Here is an 18,455-nt window from a genome sequence, read left to right on the forward strand (position 1 = left end):
GAGGCTGCAGGCGCAGCAGACACCTCCCAGCCCAGCTGAGCTCGTAGAACCAAGGCCTTGCTAGTCCGTCATAGACTCCGCCCCGACTCAGTGAAAGGCGTGGAACACGGGCTTCTGCGGATGTGTGTGGCCTCTCAGCCCATTACCGGTGACACGGGCGTCAAGAAGAGGCAGCAGCCCTGGAGTCTCTGACAAAGGTGGATTATCTGAGTCGCTTATGTGCCCGCACGCAGAACTGCCGCCCTCACCCCTGCCCGCGCTGGCAGGAGTCCCCGCCCCTCCCCCACCGCCGGACCTGGGGGATGCATGGGTCCCGTCAGCAGCTTCATGCAGGTGGGACCCGTCCTTCTCCCCCGTCCCTCTCCAGCCTCTACTCCCACAGCACCTCCCCACTGAGTCCACACGACAGACTCATTTATTAACTTGACTTTGCATGTCAAATATCTTTTCCGTTTAATTAAAAAAACAAAACAGTTAATATCACAAGGGGCTCCAGAAATACATGCTTTTGAATTCCAGCCATGGAGAGGACTAAAGGAGAGCTGGGATCTGCAGGTGTGGCTGCATTCCGCAGAGGGATTTGTGCAGCCCCGACAAGCTCACTGCCCGTGAGAGAACCCACCGCACAGCAGGCAGGGGCCGCGGGACAGAGTCTTTGGTCGGCGGGAGCTTCACCCAGAGCTCTCCGGAAAGTGGCTCGGCAGGAAGAGGGTGTCTCCCTACAGCCCCCCGCTAAGGGGGGGCACGGGCAAGGGGGTACAAGAGGAGGCATTTAAGCCTCCCTAGCCTCCCGCTGCCTCTGAGGCTGTAGGCCACCTTATTTAAACCTAACAAAAAGTAGGTTTACGATTTGAACTTGGACCTTGTAGCAGCCCAGTGACACGTCGGCAGCCACGATGCAGTTGTGGGCAGGAAAACGGTGGGCCTGGAAACTGCTCCTAGACCACCCTGTATCGTCAGGTCCACATAGAGAACACACAGGAACCCTTTAGACCAAATAAAAGTAAATAATCATACCAATATAAACAGGGCCTTCGACCCTTTCATTTTATTAAAATGGCACGTAAATATTAAAACAGCATACTGATCGCTTCCTACATCTGCAAGCCCCCGGGGTGTGCTGATTTGGAGCCGCCTGTGGGCTCCTTCCTGGAGGCTGCAGACTCATGCATTCAGCAATTCATGTTCTTTGTCGGTTTTCCCAACAGCATCAGGATTTGATAATGGGTCGAGATCGGCGAAAAGGCTGAACCAGGCAGTCAGGTCCGAGGAGGGCTTGGCAGGCTCTGGGGAGAGAAGAGCAAACAGGAGCACACCTACCTTGCTCACTCCCACCTCTGCCAGGCTGCAGGCAGGTGGGTCCAGGTGCACCTTGAGGGAGGGCGCTCAATCCGACAAACCCCATTGCTCTTTGTCGCTAAGCCTGGTTAGGGTATTCCATGCCCCCCCGGTGGCCGGCTGGCTGAGCAACATTTTTAAACCATGGTCTTTACACAGTTCAACGCACAGTGATCCTTTGTGTTAACCCACACCTGCACCTCCTCCCAGCGATGGCCACTGCTCGCAGAGCTGCCTGAAACCCCAGGCCCCATGCTTCACCACCACCAGGAAATATCAGTCATTTCAGAAATCAGACTGAATGTCTCAAGCAAGGTGCTTCCTGGAGGAATCTTTTCAAATCTGCTGGGTTAAGAGAAACACCGTGTGTTACTCTTTTCAGCCTTCAAAGCAACAGGTCCGGAAGGGGGGATGGCACCTAGGCCTGGCTGCCCCTCTTCTCTCAAGGTCACTGCCTTCTTTAACCCTCTCCCATCAGAGGAAGGGGGCCTGTGACAGGCCTCCCCTTCCCCACTGGGCTCTAAATTGCCCCCATACCCCTTACACTCCAGCCTCAGTGGAACAGCCTTCAGCTGTCCTTTCACCGAACCACCTGCCCTAACTTCTTGAGTGCCACGATTACAGAGCCTAATTATTTTCCAGATGAGGAGAACATTTTCAAAAGAGTGCCTGATGCAAGTGATTTACAAATAAGTTGGGGGCTCCTCTCTATATAAATCATTCCACATGAGAATCTAAGTTCATTCGCTTGGATGACCCATGCTTTTTTTTCTTTCTACAACGGGTGGCAGTATCAAAAGCATAAAGTAAATGTCTCTCTGACAGGTTATCCTTCTAGCTGAGAGCAGCTAGGAATGTGCTTGCCATCTGGGTGAAAAGAGTCTCAAAAACTATTGGTAGCACAAGTTGCTAAAAGTGGTTATATGACAGTGATAGAGAATATTGATGGGATTATACCAACATACACAGGGCTTTTGATCTTTTCACTAAAAAGCACTGAAACATTAAGACAGTATACCGATCACTTTATACTTCTGATTCTCCTCCCTTTGTTTTTCAAAGTCTCTTGTGGATATATTATTTTATAATGAGATAATAATGCATCTATTACAGAGATAAGCTATTGCAAGCAAGACTAGTTAGTAACTGTGCAAGTTATTATTATGTAACATTAATTTCACAGTGTGTGCAGTTAGCCCCCAAAACACTTGGGTTATTTTGATATGATAAACTGAGACTTCAGAGATCTCAATACAGCTTGGCGGGAGTGGGGGAGACATCATTTTTTTTAAAAAAAGGGAGTAATTTCTCTTTCTTTAGCTATGTAGGAGGTCACACAAGGAAACTGTATGGGGCAAGATTGACTTAGGAGGATTAGTGTGTTCTTGATAGAGAATATCAAGATATCTTAGATAGGGAGGGTGCGAGGGAGGGAGGTGCAAGGGGGAAGAGATATGGGAACATATGTATATGTATAACTGATTCACTTTGTTATAAAGCAGAAACTAACACACCATTGTAAAGCAATTATACCCCAATAAAGATGTTAAAAAAATAAAAAAGAAAAAGAAAATAAAAAAAGATATCTTAGAGACAGCACCAGTGAAAACACCCTCCATGCTCACCTCCCCTTCCCAGCACCTTCCGATGGTGGGTGTGGCCCTGCTGTGAAGAGCCAGGTAACTATACCTCAGGGGCTTGGGGGTCCTCACATTCCCCAGACCTCCACTGTGGGAGGGAAAACCAGGTGCAACTATTTGCACAACACCCAAAAAACATCAAGGGAATGCTTTCTGATGATAATAAAACTGACACTTCCTTTAACTTCCTGTGGTCAACACAGGGAAAGTGGGTGATGACCAAAGAAAGACAGAGAGCTGCAAATACAGATGAGATCTTCCTCAGGCAGATGTTTTGTCTCAAAAGAACAGATTTCACAAGCTCGAAAGGCCCTCTTTTGACAATTAAGACACCTGGCTCTTCATGCAAAGCACTAACCAAATGCCTTGTCTGGTGGAAGCAATGGTATTTTCAGCTAAGGATCGCCAACCTCAGTGGCCTTTTCTCCCTTACTGTTGTCACCCAATCTTGGGGAGCACCCAGTCCCATGGAGATAGATGTTTGAGTCTTCCTCATTAGATGTGATAGAGGGAGTTATGAATTAGGACATTAAGCCAGGAAAAAAGTTAGAATGTTAGTTCCTAGGATCATGCCGAACTCTCCACCCATGCAGCCCCTCCTCTGAACCCAAGGTGCTCACATGGAAATTAGTAAAGAAATAAAGAGAAGGGTGTTAGGCCAGTGAAAGTGAAGGCAACTGTCATTTAAGGGGGGATAGAACACTGTATTACCTTTCACTGCAGGGCTACTGCCGTTTGGACTGCTTGCCTTTGGTGCTGGCCATGGAGGAGAAGTAGGATTGACATTGCTCTCTGACCAGCCTAATGTTCAAAACCAGAAGTTGTTAGATCTAGGGAAGGGCAGTTACACTGCCCCATCAGTTCCTGGGGCACACACATGGCTCTCAACTCTGATAGCCCTCAAAGAGAGAGAGGAGGGTGGTGTGCAAAGACCCTTCTCCCATGTTCCTCATACCCGGAATATGTTTTAGGGGAGAGTGGATATGTATAATCATGCCCACCTTAAGAGTATGGGAAACTAGGGGAAAGACTGCATTTTGAAAAGCAAATGAGAAATTGCTAAGGCTAAAGCATGTTTGCTTTCAGTTTTATACCCATTTTTCTTACCAAGTGACATCATTTCATGGTCACACCAAAGATTATCAATAGTGTTGCAAGGAAATCAAGTGCCTTGTTTTCCTGTCACAAATGAGGAAAGCTTAAAAAAGTGAATACCATTAAATGTAGCAACAGAACTAGGGAATGGCTGGTCTTCTCTACTTCCAATGTGATCCAGTTCCTTTATTTTCCGTACAGCTAATTTAAATTGGGAAGTTTAGCTAATACAGAGAAATAAATGGCAGTCCAGTCCAAATATACGAGGGGAAAGAACCTCCCCTTAACTTGATGTCGTACCCTTACAAATGACATTGATCTTGTCTAACCCACTGTTCTGAAAGGCCGCCCTGTGCTCTGCCTGCCCCTAATGATTAAGAGGCATTCAGCAGTCCTGCTTTGGGGGAAGCAAGCCTAGTTTCCCCCCAGTATTTACTGTCTGTGCTGGATGTTTCAGCATGACTCATTTAATTTAGAACTTTACCATATACTTCTTTTGCACGTCTGCTTTAATTCTTCACGTGGTAAGTCCTGTCTTCTCAATGAGACAGGGAACTGTTTCTTCAATGTGCTCCATAACACCTAATGTGGTACAGGTAGGTGTGTGTGGGTTAAGTCCATTGTTGATTCTCATTGTGAAACGTCAGATGAGGCACCACTGTTGGGTCCAAATGGTTAAAACTGTATCCTTTCACTGGGATGCTCTGGTCCCAGTGTTTCCTACAGAAAAGGTTTTGTCTCTGATAAGGCCCCCACGAGACATCACGTTTAGATGGCAGAGTTCAGCTGGGGCAGTGAAACCAAATTCTGAAGCAAGCAAGCCACTCAGTAGATGCCACAAAAATGATAAGATGTAATGCTGTTTGTTTCCCCTACCATTCTAAGATTTGTGATAAGGGACCTAATTATAGAATCATACTATATTGATTGGCTTGTACTTTTGTTTCATCTCCTAGAGTTCTGAGCCCCTTGAAGGCAGGGACCATGTATTATTCATCTTTACATCCTTTAGTGCACTACCTGGCACACGATGGGTGTTGAAATTAAGACAAACTATTGAAGAACTCTTTTAAATCACGAGAAGTATACTTACAAAGCTTTAAGAGATGGCAAGGCAATGCTTGCCGCAGTAGATGCTATAATATTCACTGGTTGATTATTTCATTTTAGGCAAGTAAACACAAACGTCTCTATGAAGACTAACCAATGACAAGTGAAACAGGTGGCCTGTGACCTATTTATTGGGTCTAAAATAATGAAAACATAGAGGGTTTAAAAAGTATTGTTATCCATTGGAAAGGTACTTGAACATGTTGTTAACATAATTCACAAACAACGAAAAGCACCAAATTTTAAAGGAACTTTTTGGGAAGATGGAAATGTTCTAACACTAGACTGTGGTGATGGCTGCACAAGAAAAATTTACCAGAAATCCTTGAACTGTTCTCTTACAATGGGTGAATTTCATAGTATGTAAATTATAGTTCAATAAAGCAGTTTTAAAAATGACCAGTATTGGGCTTCCCTGGTGGCGCAGTGGTTGAGAGTCCGCCTGCCGATGCAGGGGACACGGGTTCGTGCCCCGGTCCGGGAAGATCCCACATGCCGCGGAGCAGCTGGGCCTGTGAGCCATGGCCGCTGAGCCTGTGCGTCCGGAGCCTGTGCTCCGCAACGGGAGAGGCCACAACAGTGAGAGGCCCACGTACCGCAAAAAAAAAGAAAAAGACCAGTATTTGGTGTAATCCAGGAGTAACATAACCTCCCTGTTTCCTAGAAAATTGGCCCATGGGCATTTTCCTTCTACACCCAAATCACATAAATAGTGGTAAACGTAGAAAGTTAAAATTGGAGTTTTGTCATGTGCCAAATAAAGCTCAAAGAGGTAGCATCTAACTGGGTCAATTTTACCGTTTTCCCTACAATCCTCTTCTGGACACCAAATGTCAAGACCCACCTGTGCTCTGCAGAGCCTGTGTAACTTTTCATCAACGCCTGCAGCCTGGCCTCCATCTCTTAGGGCAGTGGTTCTCAAAGTATGGTGCCCGTGCCACTGGCAGGGGCATCACCCACTGAATCAGAATTGCTGGGGATGGAGCCCAGGGAAGCACAAACCCTTGGCAGGTGTCATGCAGTGTAGTGTGAGAGGCCCTGCCACAGATGGTCTCCAAGGAGCTGCCACGGTCGCCATCTCTGTCAGGATCAGGGTCATCTTGGTTGAAGTCAGAGCCGGGACAAGGAGAGAGACCCTCCTCGGAAACCGAGAGGTCTGCTTTCAGGACCCCGCCTCCCAGGTCCTGGAGCTTTAAGCTCCTTGACCTCGTCAAGCTCTCTGAGTTCAGGGAGGCCCACACTTCCCGAAAGATCCTGAACAGATGCAGAGAAAAGGCAGGTAAGGGGTATGGAAGTCCACCGCTCCCGGATCTCTGAATGCTATTTGAAACAGTGGGGACACGAGAAAATTCTTACCATTTCAAAAATATGCACAACGTTTGTTTTTTAAAGTGGTGGTAGAGAATGCTGGAAAAGCGGTGGTTCAACCACTGTCTTTTTCAGAGTATAAAGTGGAACACTTTCCTACAGGAGGCAGAAATAAAGCCACATACCAAAACGGAGCTCTCCTCACTTTATGTGATGGGCATGTTCCCAAATGGCTATAAACAAATAAAATGACTGTATATCAAGTCATATTTTTAAAGCACCAGAAATACAAGTTGTATTTTTAAGCCTATAATTTAAAGGATTATAATAGCAGACTCCTTTGTAAAGACAATGTCTTCTAATTGGATTCCTTTGTAACTATGGATTTTTGAATATTGCTCATCTAAACGCTCATGAACATGTGGAAGTGATATGTGGAGTGTGACATGTGGAATCTATGGGTTTGGGGGCTTCTCTGCAGCAGAGGACGTGGAGAAAGGATGAGGGTAAAGACATCCCCCTTTGGGGACTAAGATGATGGGGAAAGTATACCTCAAAGTTTCGCATCACTATTCCCTTGTCCCATAATGTGAAGCAGAAACAGCAGCCAGTTTGCCAAATCACAATCTCTCCTCAGAACAGCTATTAAGCATAAGTCTAACAATCCAACTATACGCACATGAGGGGAGAAAATGCTACAGTTGTGACACCAGCTCTATACATATATTTTAAGCAAATACTAAACTGAGCTGCAGTTTCACCCTCACTCATAACACTTTGGGAATTATTTAGGGGAGGGGTGCAACTAGGGTAATTATGTATGGAACGCCAAGCCAGACTTCAAAGGTCTTGGCTTCTATCAGGAAAAAAAATGCTATTTAACGAGAACTTACTGTTGCTAATATTCCTGTAATTGCCTTCAACTGTTCTCTAGTTGGTATTAATTAGTTGGCTGAGGCGTTTTTAACAGGAAGGTGTGGCTGGAAAGATGTCTCTCCATCTCAGAGAAATTGTGTCAGGAGATGGGTGGTGAAGAGAGGAGGCAGGAGAAGCTGAGAGCTCTGTGAACAAGATGCCGGGCCTAGCCGTCGGCTCCTGTGATATGTCAACTGTGCTACCCGTTTGCAGGAAACATATAAAATTTTATTGGAGCAATCCTGCCCCGCTTTACTTACATAAGGGAAAATATAAATCAGCCAGAAATAACACCGGCCAGCTAGAGCAGCAAGTAAAGCCAAAATAATACCACCCAGAGCAGCACTTCACCATGAATGTAATATTTCACTAACCGGGAAAGCAAAAGCCCAGGCTGGGTTGACGAGCACAGCCCAGGGCGCTCTGGGGTGGGGTTGGCCATGAAGGGGAAAGTGGGAAGACCATGGTCTTGGTGGCCTAGCACCAGCCTGCTGTCCACACCTTCTCTGAGCCCCGGTTTCCATACCTGCAAAGGGTGGATAAAAATTCCTGCCTCATTAGGTTGTTGTATGGATAAAATGGGATCCTGGTGGTGAAACGAGGGAATACAGAGGCTGTAAAGAGCAGGCCCTCAATAAATCTAAGTTGAATCTCGATTTCTGAATAAGTCAGCAGACATGAGAACCAACCCCTGAGATTGTCTTAGGACTGTTTTCTTTCCTATTAGTGATTCAATGTCAGTTGATCTCTCCCTTCCTTCTTGCCTGCCATCCATCCATCCATCTACCCATCCATCCAGATGTCTCTGTCGAACATCTCTTCTAGGCACTGAGCTATGATCGGGAAATATGATGTTAAGCAACACAAACATGGGCCCTGCCCATGACGACCTAAAGCAGACAAAAAATTAAATCAATTTTACAATGAGGTGAAATAAGAGGAATGATTAAGTACTGGGTGTAAAGGGAATGCAGAGCAGAAACACCTAACACTGACTACAGGGGAAGTCCCTGGAGGAAATGACACTGAACAGGAGAACCTGAAGGATGAGAAGTTAGCCAAGCAGAACAAGCAGAACATGAAGGTGGGTGGAGTGCTCCGAGAGGAGGGGAGGGTCAGACTCCCTGGAGTCCAGCTTACAGATGTAATAAATACATGGTTCTCCAGCTGAACAAGGTCATTGAGTCATACTAAGTAAAGGCGTGGGGGGTATGGGCAGTGATGAGAACGGGGCAGGCCTTAAAGGACTCTGTAAGCCAAGCTGAGGAGTTTAGACCTTATGTGAATGGTGGATAAAACCACAACAGCTTGGCAAGTCATGAGACCTTTCTTGGGTCCCTTGATTTCCTCATCTATAAAGTGACGGTAGAGTAGACGGTCACCAAGTTTCCTTCTGTGGACTAACGGAGGCACTTAAATTCTGCAGATACCCAAGACCTGGGGATGTGCCCAGCAGGCTTAGAAAGTGCTGCTTCTTTGATGGAACAAACAACGCCAATGGCTCACGCTCTGTGTTCAGGTTATCTTTAAATGTGGCCCAGCAGCCTCTTCTTTCACATTATTCCATTTGAGTCCTGGAAATATGTTAGCCTGGAGCAAGGCTAAGCCAGAAACAGCAAGAGGAGAGCTCTGGTTGAGGAAAGGTGACTCTAAGAGAATGATCACGCTAAGCTTTCCATTACACTGGCTTTAAATGGAAACCCACCCAGATGGCAATAGCACCTCGGAATTAGGTAAAACAAAAGGATATCCAGAAGGAACAAAGGGCTGTATGTTTGTGAGAATCTGGAACAAGACCCCTAACTTTGGTTTGCAGAATCCTAAATTAAAAGATGTCCTGGTGCACTTATTTTGAGGAGATGGTTATCTTTTCAGTATCAGCGTCTGTTTCTAAATTAAATTTTGGATGTTGGTGGGGAATTAAGAAGAATGTTTAATGAGGCCCGTCAGCCTTGCCGGGTCTCTACCTCAGGCAGCCCCTCTGGCTGGCCCTCTTCCTACTCACTTTAAGAGGCCTCAGGAAGGTACAATTTTCTCATCACTGTATGACACAGAAAACCCCAGCCCCTATCATGCTGGCAACTTCAGAAACCCTTAGAAAGTCTAGCTAAAATTAACTCCTTAAAATTTTTAAGCACAACTTGATCCTAAATGTAAGTTCCTCTGTTTTGCTCTCCTAGAGGCTGAAGTAGGTGGGGGAAGGAAGATATCGTTGTTCTCTTACTAAATCCCCCTTCCTTTCTACTTCCCCAGAGCAAAGGAGAAGAGTGAGGACACAGGCCAAAGAGGAGAGGAAGGCAGAGGAGAGCAGAGAGATAAGGAGGCGAGAAGACTGAAGAGGTGGAGGAGGGAGGGGGAGGGAGGGGGTTTGGAGTGCGGAAGGGAGCTGAGGTATCTGCAGCTGTGGCCTGGAGCCACCCACCTCTGTCCTCTGAACACTGCCCGTGAGGATACAGCTCTGCCTGGACCTTACAAAGAGCTACAAAGGTGGTGGAGAGACTGAGCTAGACAGCACTACAGTGAATGAGGGGGCGATGGCTAGCACAGGCGAAGATTTTTGTAGACAATCTCGATTTCACATATTCTATTCTGGAATGTCACCCAACTTTTGTGGTTGACACAACCCTGCCTTCCCACACCCACATGCCTCCTGCACGACTGCGTGGTTCCCCCCCCCCCCCGTCCCTGTGCACACCCAGGATGCCCAGAGCCAGGAAAACAGTCTTTATAAGCCCTGCTCCTCCAGAAGCACCCAAGGCAAGGCCTGAGGGAGCCCGTCCGGGAATCGCGTTTGCCGTCAGAGACATGGTACTTGGAGGCAACAGAACAGAATGGGGAAAGGCATGGATTCCGGAGTCTGGAGGCTCAGGCCCACAATCTGGCCTGCCTCCTACCAAGAGGTATGATCTCGGGCAAATTACTTACTGCCCTGTTCCTCAGTTTCCCAGGCTGTAAGCTGGAGATGATGCCAGTACCTGCCTGGGAAGGGTGTGGTGAGGATGAAGTAAGTTAACACACGTAAAGCACATGGGAGTGCTTGGCCCACAGCGCATGCCATAGGGAGTGCTGGTTCTTATTATTTTACCACGATAAAGGGCAAAGTCACAGAATCAAACAGTTTTAGACCACAGCATCTCTGAAGTAGGGGTTAACCCAGGGATAAGAAGATGACATTTGTGGAAAAGTAAAAAGCTCCTTCAGATGACTTGGGTCTCTGCTGATAGATTATTTAGTGAGTCTAATACCTCGTATTACAGATGAGAGGGCAAAGGCCCAGAGAATGAGTAGCCTGACCAATTGCTGCAAAGTGAGTGCAGGGAAGGGAGTTTACAGAAATAAAACCCAGGCTCTGAACTCCCTACCACTGTTTGCCTTGCTGAGCCAATATGCCAATGAGCCTTCCTACTCCACGTTTAGTTTGACTACTTACTTATATCAGTGGTTTATTTGATTTAGTTTTTGAGATGATCTGGATAATCAGGGGAAGTAGTTTCAATATGAGGTGTCAAAAGTTTAATAATTATTTAGATTCTTTTGCAATTCATGTGTATAGATGGATTTTCTAGACCATGGATGCAATGGAAAAAAATCTAGAGCCAACACCCACCTTTTGCTCTTTTTTTAGGAGGTTGGAGGGAGTCCTGACAAAAGCACAGAATACGGTTATAACTGGATTACATGATCAATCATCAAAGCAGGGAGCCCACTCTTTATCTGTACACGTGTTTTGAAGGTTTTCTGAATCAGAGGGCATCACTGTGGCAGAATTGTTGGGGCTGCCTGCTGGTAACCTGTAGGTTATAGAAGCTGAATGGGCTTCTATATGGGCTTCTATATGGGCTTCTGAATGGGCTTCTAACCTGTAGGTATAGAAGCTGAATGGGCTTCCCCTTTAAAACACTGAAGTTCACTTTTCTTTCTGTCATTTTGAGTTCCATAGACATTCAATTTACGGCTGTTGGCATGCAAAGGAAACAGGATAACTCAGAGGTTACAAAAATAACTCCTTTAACATTGATCTTGGTAGAACCCCAGCAGAGGAAAGGAAACTTTTAGCAGCCAGAATGGTCCCTTTATGGTAAATCAGATCATGTCCATCCTCGGTCCAAGATGCTGTGATGGTTCCAAGTTCTTCCAAAGGCTATGAGGCCCTATGTGGCCCTACCCGTCTCCTCTCCAACTGCCTCCCTCTCTCACTCCAACCCCGGTGCTTCTCCTGCAGACCCTCGACCATACCTGATCTACCCTGCTGTTCCCCCAACACTATCTCTGGCTCTACTTTTTCCTTTTCTCCACATCGTTGGTCACTTTCTAAGCTACAATGTAATTTTATTATGTTTACTGTTCATTATCTCCTCTTCATTAGAATGTGAGTTCCAGGAAGGCAGAAGCCTTGTCTGTTTTGTTCTCAGGTGAATCACCAGTGCCTGGCGCCCAGAGGACTCAATAAATATTCGCTGGACAAATGAGAAACTTGCTAAAGTGCTACTGGGGTGGTAACCTCCACTGAGACTCTGTTTGCCTGAGAAATAAATGGCCTCGCTTTGAAGTACCTCTTTCTCTTTCCATAGCGCGAGCTTGCATCTCTCTTGCCGTCAGATCACCTCCTTCCCTCCTTAGACCCAAGTGTGGTCGTGTGCCTTTCTCCTGGCCATGGGGCAAGGCTGAAGTGCAAAGCCCACAGCCACCACACTTGTCCTAGCTCTCAGGCGGAGTTCTGGGGATAGCGCCCTGGGCCTGAGCTAGGATCTTCTTGCTCTACATGCTCAGGAAGAGGGTATGTGGCTCTGACTTCTCAGTGTCAGCCTGGGGTGCTCACAATAGAGTGACACTTGGCCATACCAGAGAGGGAGAAGCACTGCCACCACTGCTCCTGGGCAGCAGCAGGGGCCCTGGTGTCTCCAAAGCTGGGGGCGCCAGGGGGATTCATCCTCCAGCACATCTGGAGAGTCTCCAGCAGCCCCCAGCTCTGAGCTGTGGATCCCACTCCGGCCCCTGACTCTCCCACGCCTTGTTAGTGCCTCTGCCACAGGTGGGTGGTGGTGAAACCCAGTCTTTGTCAGCCTTGCTCATCTGAGGTCCCAGCAAAAGAGGTGGTGAAACCCAAGGGTGAAAGTTGGGGCAGAGATGTAGTTTTGGATTGCAGTTATCCCTCCTATCTCTAACTCCATTACTGAGAATAAATGAGATGGCTACAAAATAGGACTCAATAAGGACGATGAAAGGAATCATGTATTTCATAAAAAAGAGAGAAGACTTTTCTTTTGGTCTTGCCTACCAACTCTTGTCATGTCCGTGATCTCATCTCCAAAGACCTGAGGTGTTTTTTTGTTTTTTTTAATTTAATAGCCCACAATTACTTAATCATTCCAGCTCTGCCACTTGTTCTCAGCTTTAAGAGCCAGATAAACACGTTGTTTATTAAAGGAGATAGCCTAAATTCATGGAAAAACCAAAACAATTTGAGAATTTCTTAACAGTGATTCCTGTCTTACAATTAAAGCATGAAAGGAGGAAAAAAAGTGTTGAACTACTAAAATGGTTTCCTCCTCAAGGTTTGTTTAGAAACTCAAACTTCAAAATTTAAATTTCAACCTGAGTGTTAGTTTTTGCACTTGAAATCAATGTGCTCCCCACGTAAGCAATTCTTAACCAGTATGTGGGCTGCTGGTGAGCCTCGGAGTACCTTAAACCCTTACCAATGCTGCCGATCACTTTTGATCAGCGTGAAAACTCTACTTCTGCCGTGGTCGGGCTTCAGGGGACTGTTGGGCCATGTGTTTCAGGCAGAACAGGAACAGCTGAGCTGAGGGCATACTCAGGGTACTGGTAAGCCCAGATGGAGAGGGAAAAAGCACCCAGAAAGCTCCGTGTCTACGGGAACGTGGAGAATGTTGCCTCAGGAGTATGTGGGAGAACTCAGCTAGGGTGAGTGCCAGGAAGAGACAGCAAAGTCAACAAGCCACAACCGTGAAGGCAATCTGACCCCTCAAGGGTGCCATGAAAACGTCTAAAATCAAAGTAAGACAGTAAGACTGAGAACCACCCCTCTAGCCTTTGATTAATAGGAAATGTTAACAGGAGGAGAAAATTATGAAAAGAAATAGATTTTAAACCCTAATACATATCTTAAAGCTGGAACGTGATTCTGAAATTTGAGCTAAAGAGTCACTGAATATAAAAGGAAAATTTAAAAACAAACAAACAAAAAAGATACCGGCTATATTTTATCTTATAAAACACCAGTTTTATAAGATAAAACTCAGAAAACATTAAAAAAAGATAAGGAAAAATAGGCCACTGGATTTCAAAAAACAAAAAATGAACCAACAAAAAAAACCATTTCAATCCCTGTGGTACATACCTTCCAGTGAGGCCTGTAAGTCTTTCATATTTTGATCTAGAAGCTGTGAAGGAAGGAATCCTGAGCCTGTCTGGGGCTTGGGGTCTGGCTCTCCTGGGGCCGCAGTGGGTGCTGGCTCCTTCACCCGACTGTCTCCAAACACAGCAGCCCACTCTTTGCTGAACTCGCCCTCTTCCAGGGAGGAAGCGTTGAAGATTTCACTCAACAGCAGCAGGTCATCTTTGTCAGCACCTTCAGGTTCCAGGGTCCCTGCCATTGGGCCCAGGCAAGCTGATCAAAGCAACAGAACACGAAACATATCACCACCAAGGGCCCAGGCCCTAGGGAATAAATGTAGTGGGGGTTGGGATGGGACAGACCAGGTGATGGCTAGATTTTTTAAAAAGTTAATCAAAATATAAATTAATTCCCTTACAACCTCTCAAGAAATTTTGGAATTAAATTTCTAGTCCCACTGAAACCAAGCAATAATACCCTGTGAGGACTTCCTGGGGACAGTCCCACTGCCCATGTCCCCTGCCTCTTGTTCGTATAAAAGCTTTAGTCTCCTAGGCCTTCCCAGATTTCGAAAGAGCAAATTTAATCAGAGAAGTAAAAAAACAAAAACAAAAACAAAGGAACACAGTCAAACAAGAGAAAATAATAATAGCTGAGCCATAAAACAAAGTCAAAGACCTTTAGTTTCTCCTCAAGGGTTATAGATAATATCCTGAGCCATATCCTTGAGTTGTTTTACAGATACTAAAACCCCCACCCAGTGGAGGAAGTTAACTGCATGGTGACCACCAGCATGTAGACAGGTTGGAACCAGAAGGTTGATGACTGACAGTCCTGTAACATCACCTTGTTACCTTACCATCAACCAATCAGAGAAGTGTATGAGTTGATCAGACACCCTGCAAGCCACACCCCTAAGCTTGCCTTGAAAACCCTTTCACTAAAAGCCATCGTGGAGTTCTGGTCTTTTGAGCATGAGCTGCCCGTCCTCCTTGCTTGGCTCTACAATAAATGCTGTACTCTCCTTCACCACAACCTGGTGTCAGTAAATTGGCTTTGCTGCTAGTTGGGCAAGTGGACCCTTGTTTAGTTCTCACTCATTCTCTTTCCTTCAAAGCAAGTCCAGTTTCTGAGCCATTAGAATTGCATTGAAATAGTTTCCACAAAATTCTAGAGTGTTGGTTTCTCCTTAGTATAAAAGCACATTTACCACCAATACATTTCTCAGACATGAAACAAAGCCAGGATTGAAGGCATGTTGGAGATCTTAGTTCCTTGTTTGTATAGCTTCCCAAATCTTCCCATACAAGCCCCAAATTCACAACCAACACACCATGTGGCAGCCTGCCCTGCCAACCAGGATGAGAAGGGGAGCCTCACCATGCCCAAACTGACCCAGGGAAATGGGAGCAGAGGTATCAGGAAGTCTAACAATGACCAAGAAAGACATCCTTGCTTCCTGTCTCATTTGTGGCACCCCAAGTGCATAAAACAAAGGAAAAGCGGGTCTGGTTTGCCTGAGGGCAGCGGTGAAAGAATGACAGGAAAACAGGGCAAATCACACACGGAACCACTAGAGAATGAGCTTCACAGACCAAAGACACAGCCCTGGAGGGTTGGAGTGAGCACTGGACCAAAGGAGGAGCCCCTGGACCTTCCTTTACTTGCTGTGTGACTTTGGCAAGACCCTTAACCCCTCTGGGCCTCTGTTTTATCATCTATAAAATTTTATTAATAATGCCCACTTGAATATCATCAGGACGATCAAAAGAAATACAACTGAAACCTCATTGCCAGTCCAGAAGGAAGACTTTTGAGATTCATTCTTAGAATATGAACAGTGACAAACTACTAAATAGTGAGTACAAGTAGAATGGGGGCATTACTATCACAAATCCTATAACCTTTCATTGAGTTTTCTACATATTTTGAAAACCAAGAATTGATTTTTTTAAACTCTGGCTTTGTTATGGTGTCTAACTGCTACTTGGAAACTACAAACATTTTTGTTGTTAAGTCATGAAGAGAGGGAACAATCATGATTTACATTTTCTCTGAGCTAGATGGTAATGCTGACACTGTCATATTAAGTGAGGTGAACAGGTTTCCCTCAAATATATGAGATAATTTTTAAAAAGCCTTCACATGAATTAGATAAAGCTCTTATATCTCTGTCGGCTTTACTGGATCTATTTTCAACTATACTTTATAGAAAGATCTATGATAGAGGGGATTTTGGATGTGCTGTGCAGACTGGCTATCCATCAGGGAGGGGAGGGGTCCAGGCATGCTCATATCACTGTGGTTTAAAAATAGTGGCGAAATACCACCTTAATTGGACAGCTGTCTAATTTAAGCATTCTTCTTGTTTGTGTTATCACAGAGGTTTGCACTAAGATATAGCCTGTAGGTGTGGTGGTGAGAAGATTGGGAAAATGGCATTTTACTAAACAAGCTTCTGAGACAGTTCTGTAGTGACAGAGTAGTGCAGGAACCACTTAGGCCTGTGTGTGGTAGGGAAGGCAGGGCAGGAGAGGTGAGGCAGCTCACCGCTGTGAACAAAGGAAGGAACCTCAGCTGTGACAGGGTGTGTCCATCAACATGCATTTGGGTGTCCTTCCTCCCTCCCCCTCAGTCTCTCTCAGCATCACCCTTTTTACATCTATTAACTTCACAAATCTCTGTACTTCCTACTTTCAGTTGGGTCCTGAGTGCCCAAATCTTTTCTCATGGTTTACTTTCTGGCCTGACTGAAACCAGATGATTGCTGAACCAAACTCCTTTTATTGGAAACAATTCAAGTCGATGTACAGACCCTAGAGAAACAGATGACTTTAAAGGACCATTGAAAATTATGTGCATTCCTCCCAAAGTCACTTTACAGCTCTCCACTGAGTCAAAGCCTGGGGGAGCCTTCGTTGCTTTCATCTACATGTCAATCCAGGGAAAATCACAACCAACATTAGCAACTACAAATAATAAACCTTGAGAGCCTTTCAAAAATAACCACAGACTGGAAGAGCTCTTTGTGTTTACTGTTTAGGTTTTGTGCGATGGTATTTAGAGTAGACCTCTTTGGGTTTTGCTAACTTAGCATCCCTTTCTTCCTCCTCTTTAGTTTCCCTTCGGGGAGACACCTTCTCCTCTGATCCTGGTGAGATACCACTTAAGATGCCTCACCACCTCATCCCAGGTGGATGTGTGACCTAGGCTGGCCAGAGTCTTTCATTTCTCAGTGCATGGTGACTGGCTCAGGGATGGGCTTCCCTGAGTTTGGAATATGGAAGCTGGAAGGAAAAGGGGCTCTCTTCTTTGGGATTCTAAGTTCTAAAGATGCAGAACTGAAGCTCCCAGTGATGATGGAGCCAAACAGGGAGGGAAGAGTCAGAAACAGAATCCTGACCACACTGTTTAAGCCCTTGGATACAGCCTTGCTTAAAGTCAATCCACCTAAGTTACATGGACCAATATCCATACATTCTTTTATTCTCTTTTAATTTTAAAGCTAAACTATTTAGAGAAGGATTTCTATTACTTCCAACCAAATGATTCCCAACTAATAATCTATCCTATCCAACTCAGATTTAGTGACTGAAATAAGAAAAGGACCCACGGGGAGGATGATACTGTCCAGAGCTAGTTCTGAATTGAGATTTAGTCTAAGGTCTACCATTGAATGTGGTCTATTACTTAGTGTCCTGGTTATTTAACAGTTAAAGCAGGCTGCACTGTGGATATTTTCTCTTTTAAGAAAACTTGTTAGCTGAAAGCAATGACACTGACACTGACTTGAACCTGAAAACAGGGAAACCTCCTAATTATTGCCCTGATAATTAAGATGCTTGAAATTACTGTACATAACTTGTAAGAAGATCACAAGTGAAAAAGGACAGGTTTAGGTCTGTAACCAGACAAGTCAAGACTTGAAAAATAACACTAGTCAGTTGGCTCTTAAGAATCATGCTATCATTTTCTCTGGAAATAATTCAACTCAACTGTGAGAATATGAGGACACACAGAGATACGATAAGCTCTTTGAGAGAAGCCTGGTGAGAGTTACAACTGGAGTCACAGCCTCCACCGTGTACATGAGCAAGCGTTGCTCCTGGGTTACGGAGCCCCACCCTGCCTTTGTCTTAAAGAATGAACAAAGAGATTGCAGGGGCCAAATCCACAGATACTCCTTCCAGCCCCCTTCATGCCCTTGCTGGTTCTCAAGTCTCCATGTTTACTTTCCTATCAGTAACCCAACCGCAGATAGTACTACAAAAATAAAGGGCAACACAGGTGACATACTCAAATTCTCACTGCTTGGCCTCCAGCTCTACGACCCTTCATGCACTCCCTCATCCTTTGCAAAATTAGCCCTCCCTATGCTCTCCCCATGCTTGTGGGAGCCTGCTCTGCTCCCAGTATTATTCCAACATCAGCATCTGTAATTGTTCATTCTCCAAGGCTTCCTCTCCCTGACCTCAGGTGTGTGCACAGCCAACAATGTCAATCTTCACTTGATGGTGCTGTCTCTCCCCACACACCCCCTGTCAACTCACTGTCCTAGTTTCTTCTTTCTTCTACAGCCACACACTCTACTTTGTCACCACTCTTTTTGGGGCTGTCTGTAATCAATTTCCTGCCCCCACCTACACTGAAGTGGCCCTCTTGAAGGTTAACAGAGAGATCCTCATGGC

At 45.5% G+C, this 18,455-nt stretch overlaps 1 protein-coding gene across 16 annotated transcripts in view; it reads right to left on the reverse strand.

Moving 5' to 3' along the window:
• Positions 1-1,014: 1,014 nt before the first annotated feature.
• ICA1 (islet cell autoantigen 1) overlaps positions 1,015-18,455 on the reverse strand; it is a 145,232-nt gene continuing 127,791 nt past the window's right edge. For 13 of the 16 annotated variants that reach the window (XM_027102522.1, XM_027102529.1, XM_027102524.1 and 10 more), the window contains 3 exons: positions 13,771-14,040; positions 3,690-3,779; positions 1,015-1,286 (listed from right to left, as the gene is read on the reverse strand). In XM_027102522.1, the coding sequence (XP_026958323.1) occupies positions 1,165-1,286; positions 3,690-3,779; positions 13,771-14,040 (482 nt within the window). In that variant the 3' untranslated portion in view covers positions 1,015-1,164. The remainder of the gene's footprint in view (positions 1,287-3,689; positions 3,780-13,770; positions 14,041-18,455) is intronic. The other 3 variants (XM_027102534.1, XM_027102535.1, XM_027102536.1) reach the window with 1 other exon arrangement.

Source organism: Aethalodelphis obliquidens, unplaced genomic scaffold, assembly GCF_003676395.1.
Source record: "Aethalodelphis obliquidens isolate GAN/ISIS:26980383/991018 unplaced genomic scaffold, ASM367639v1 scaffold5, whole genome shotgun sequence".
NCBI lineage: Eukaryota > Metazoa > Chordata > Mammalia > Artiodactyla > Delphinidae > Aethalodelphis > Aethalodelphis obliquidens.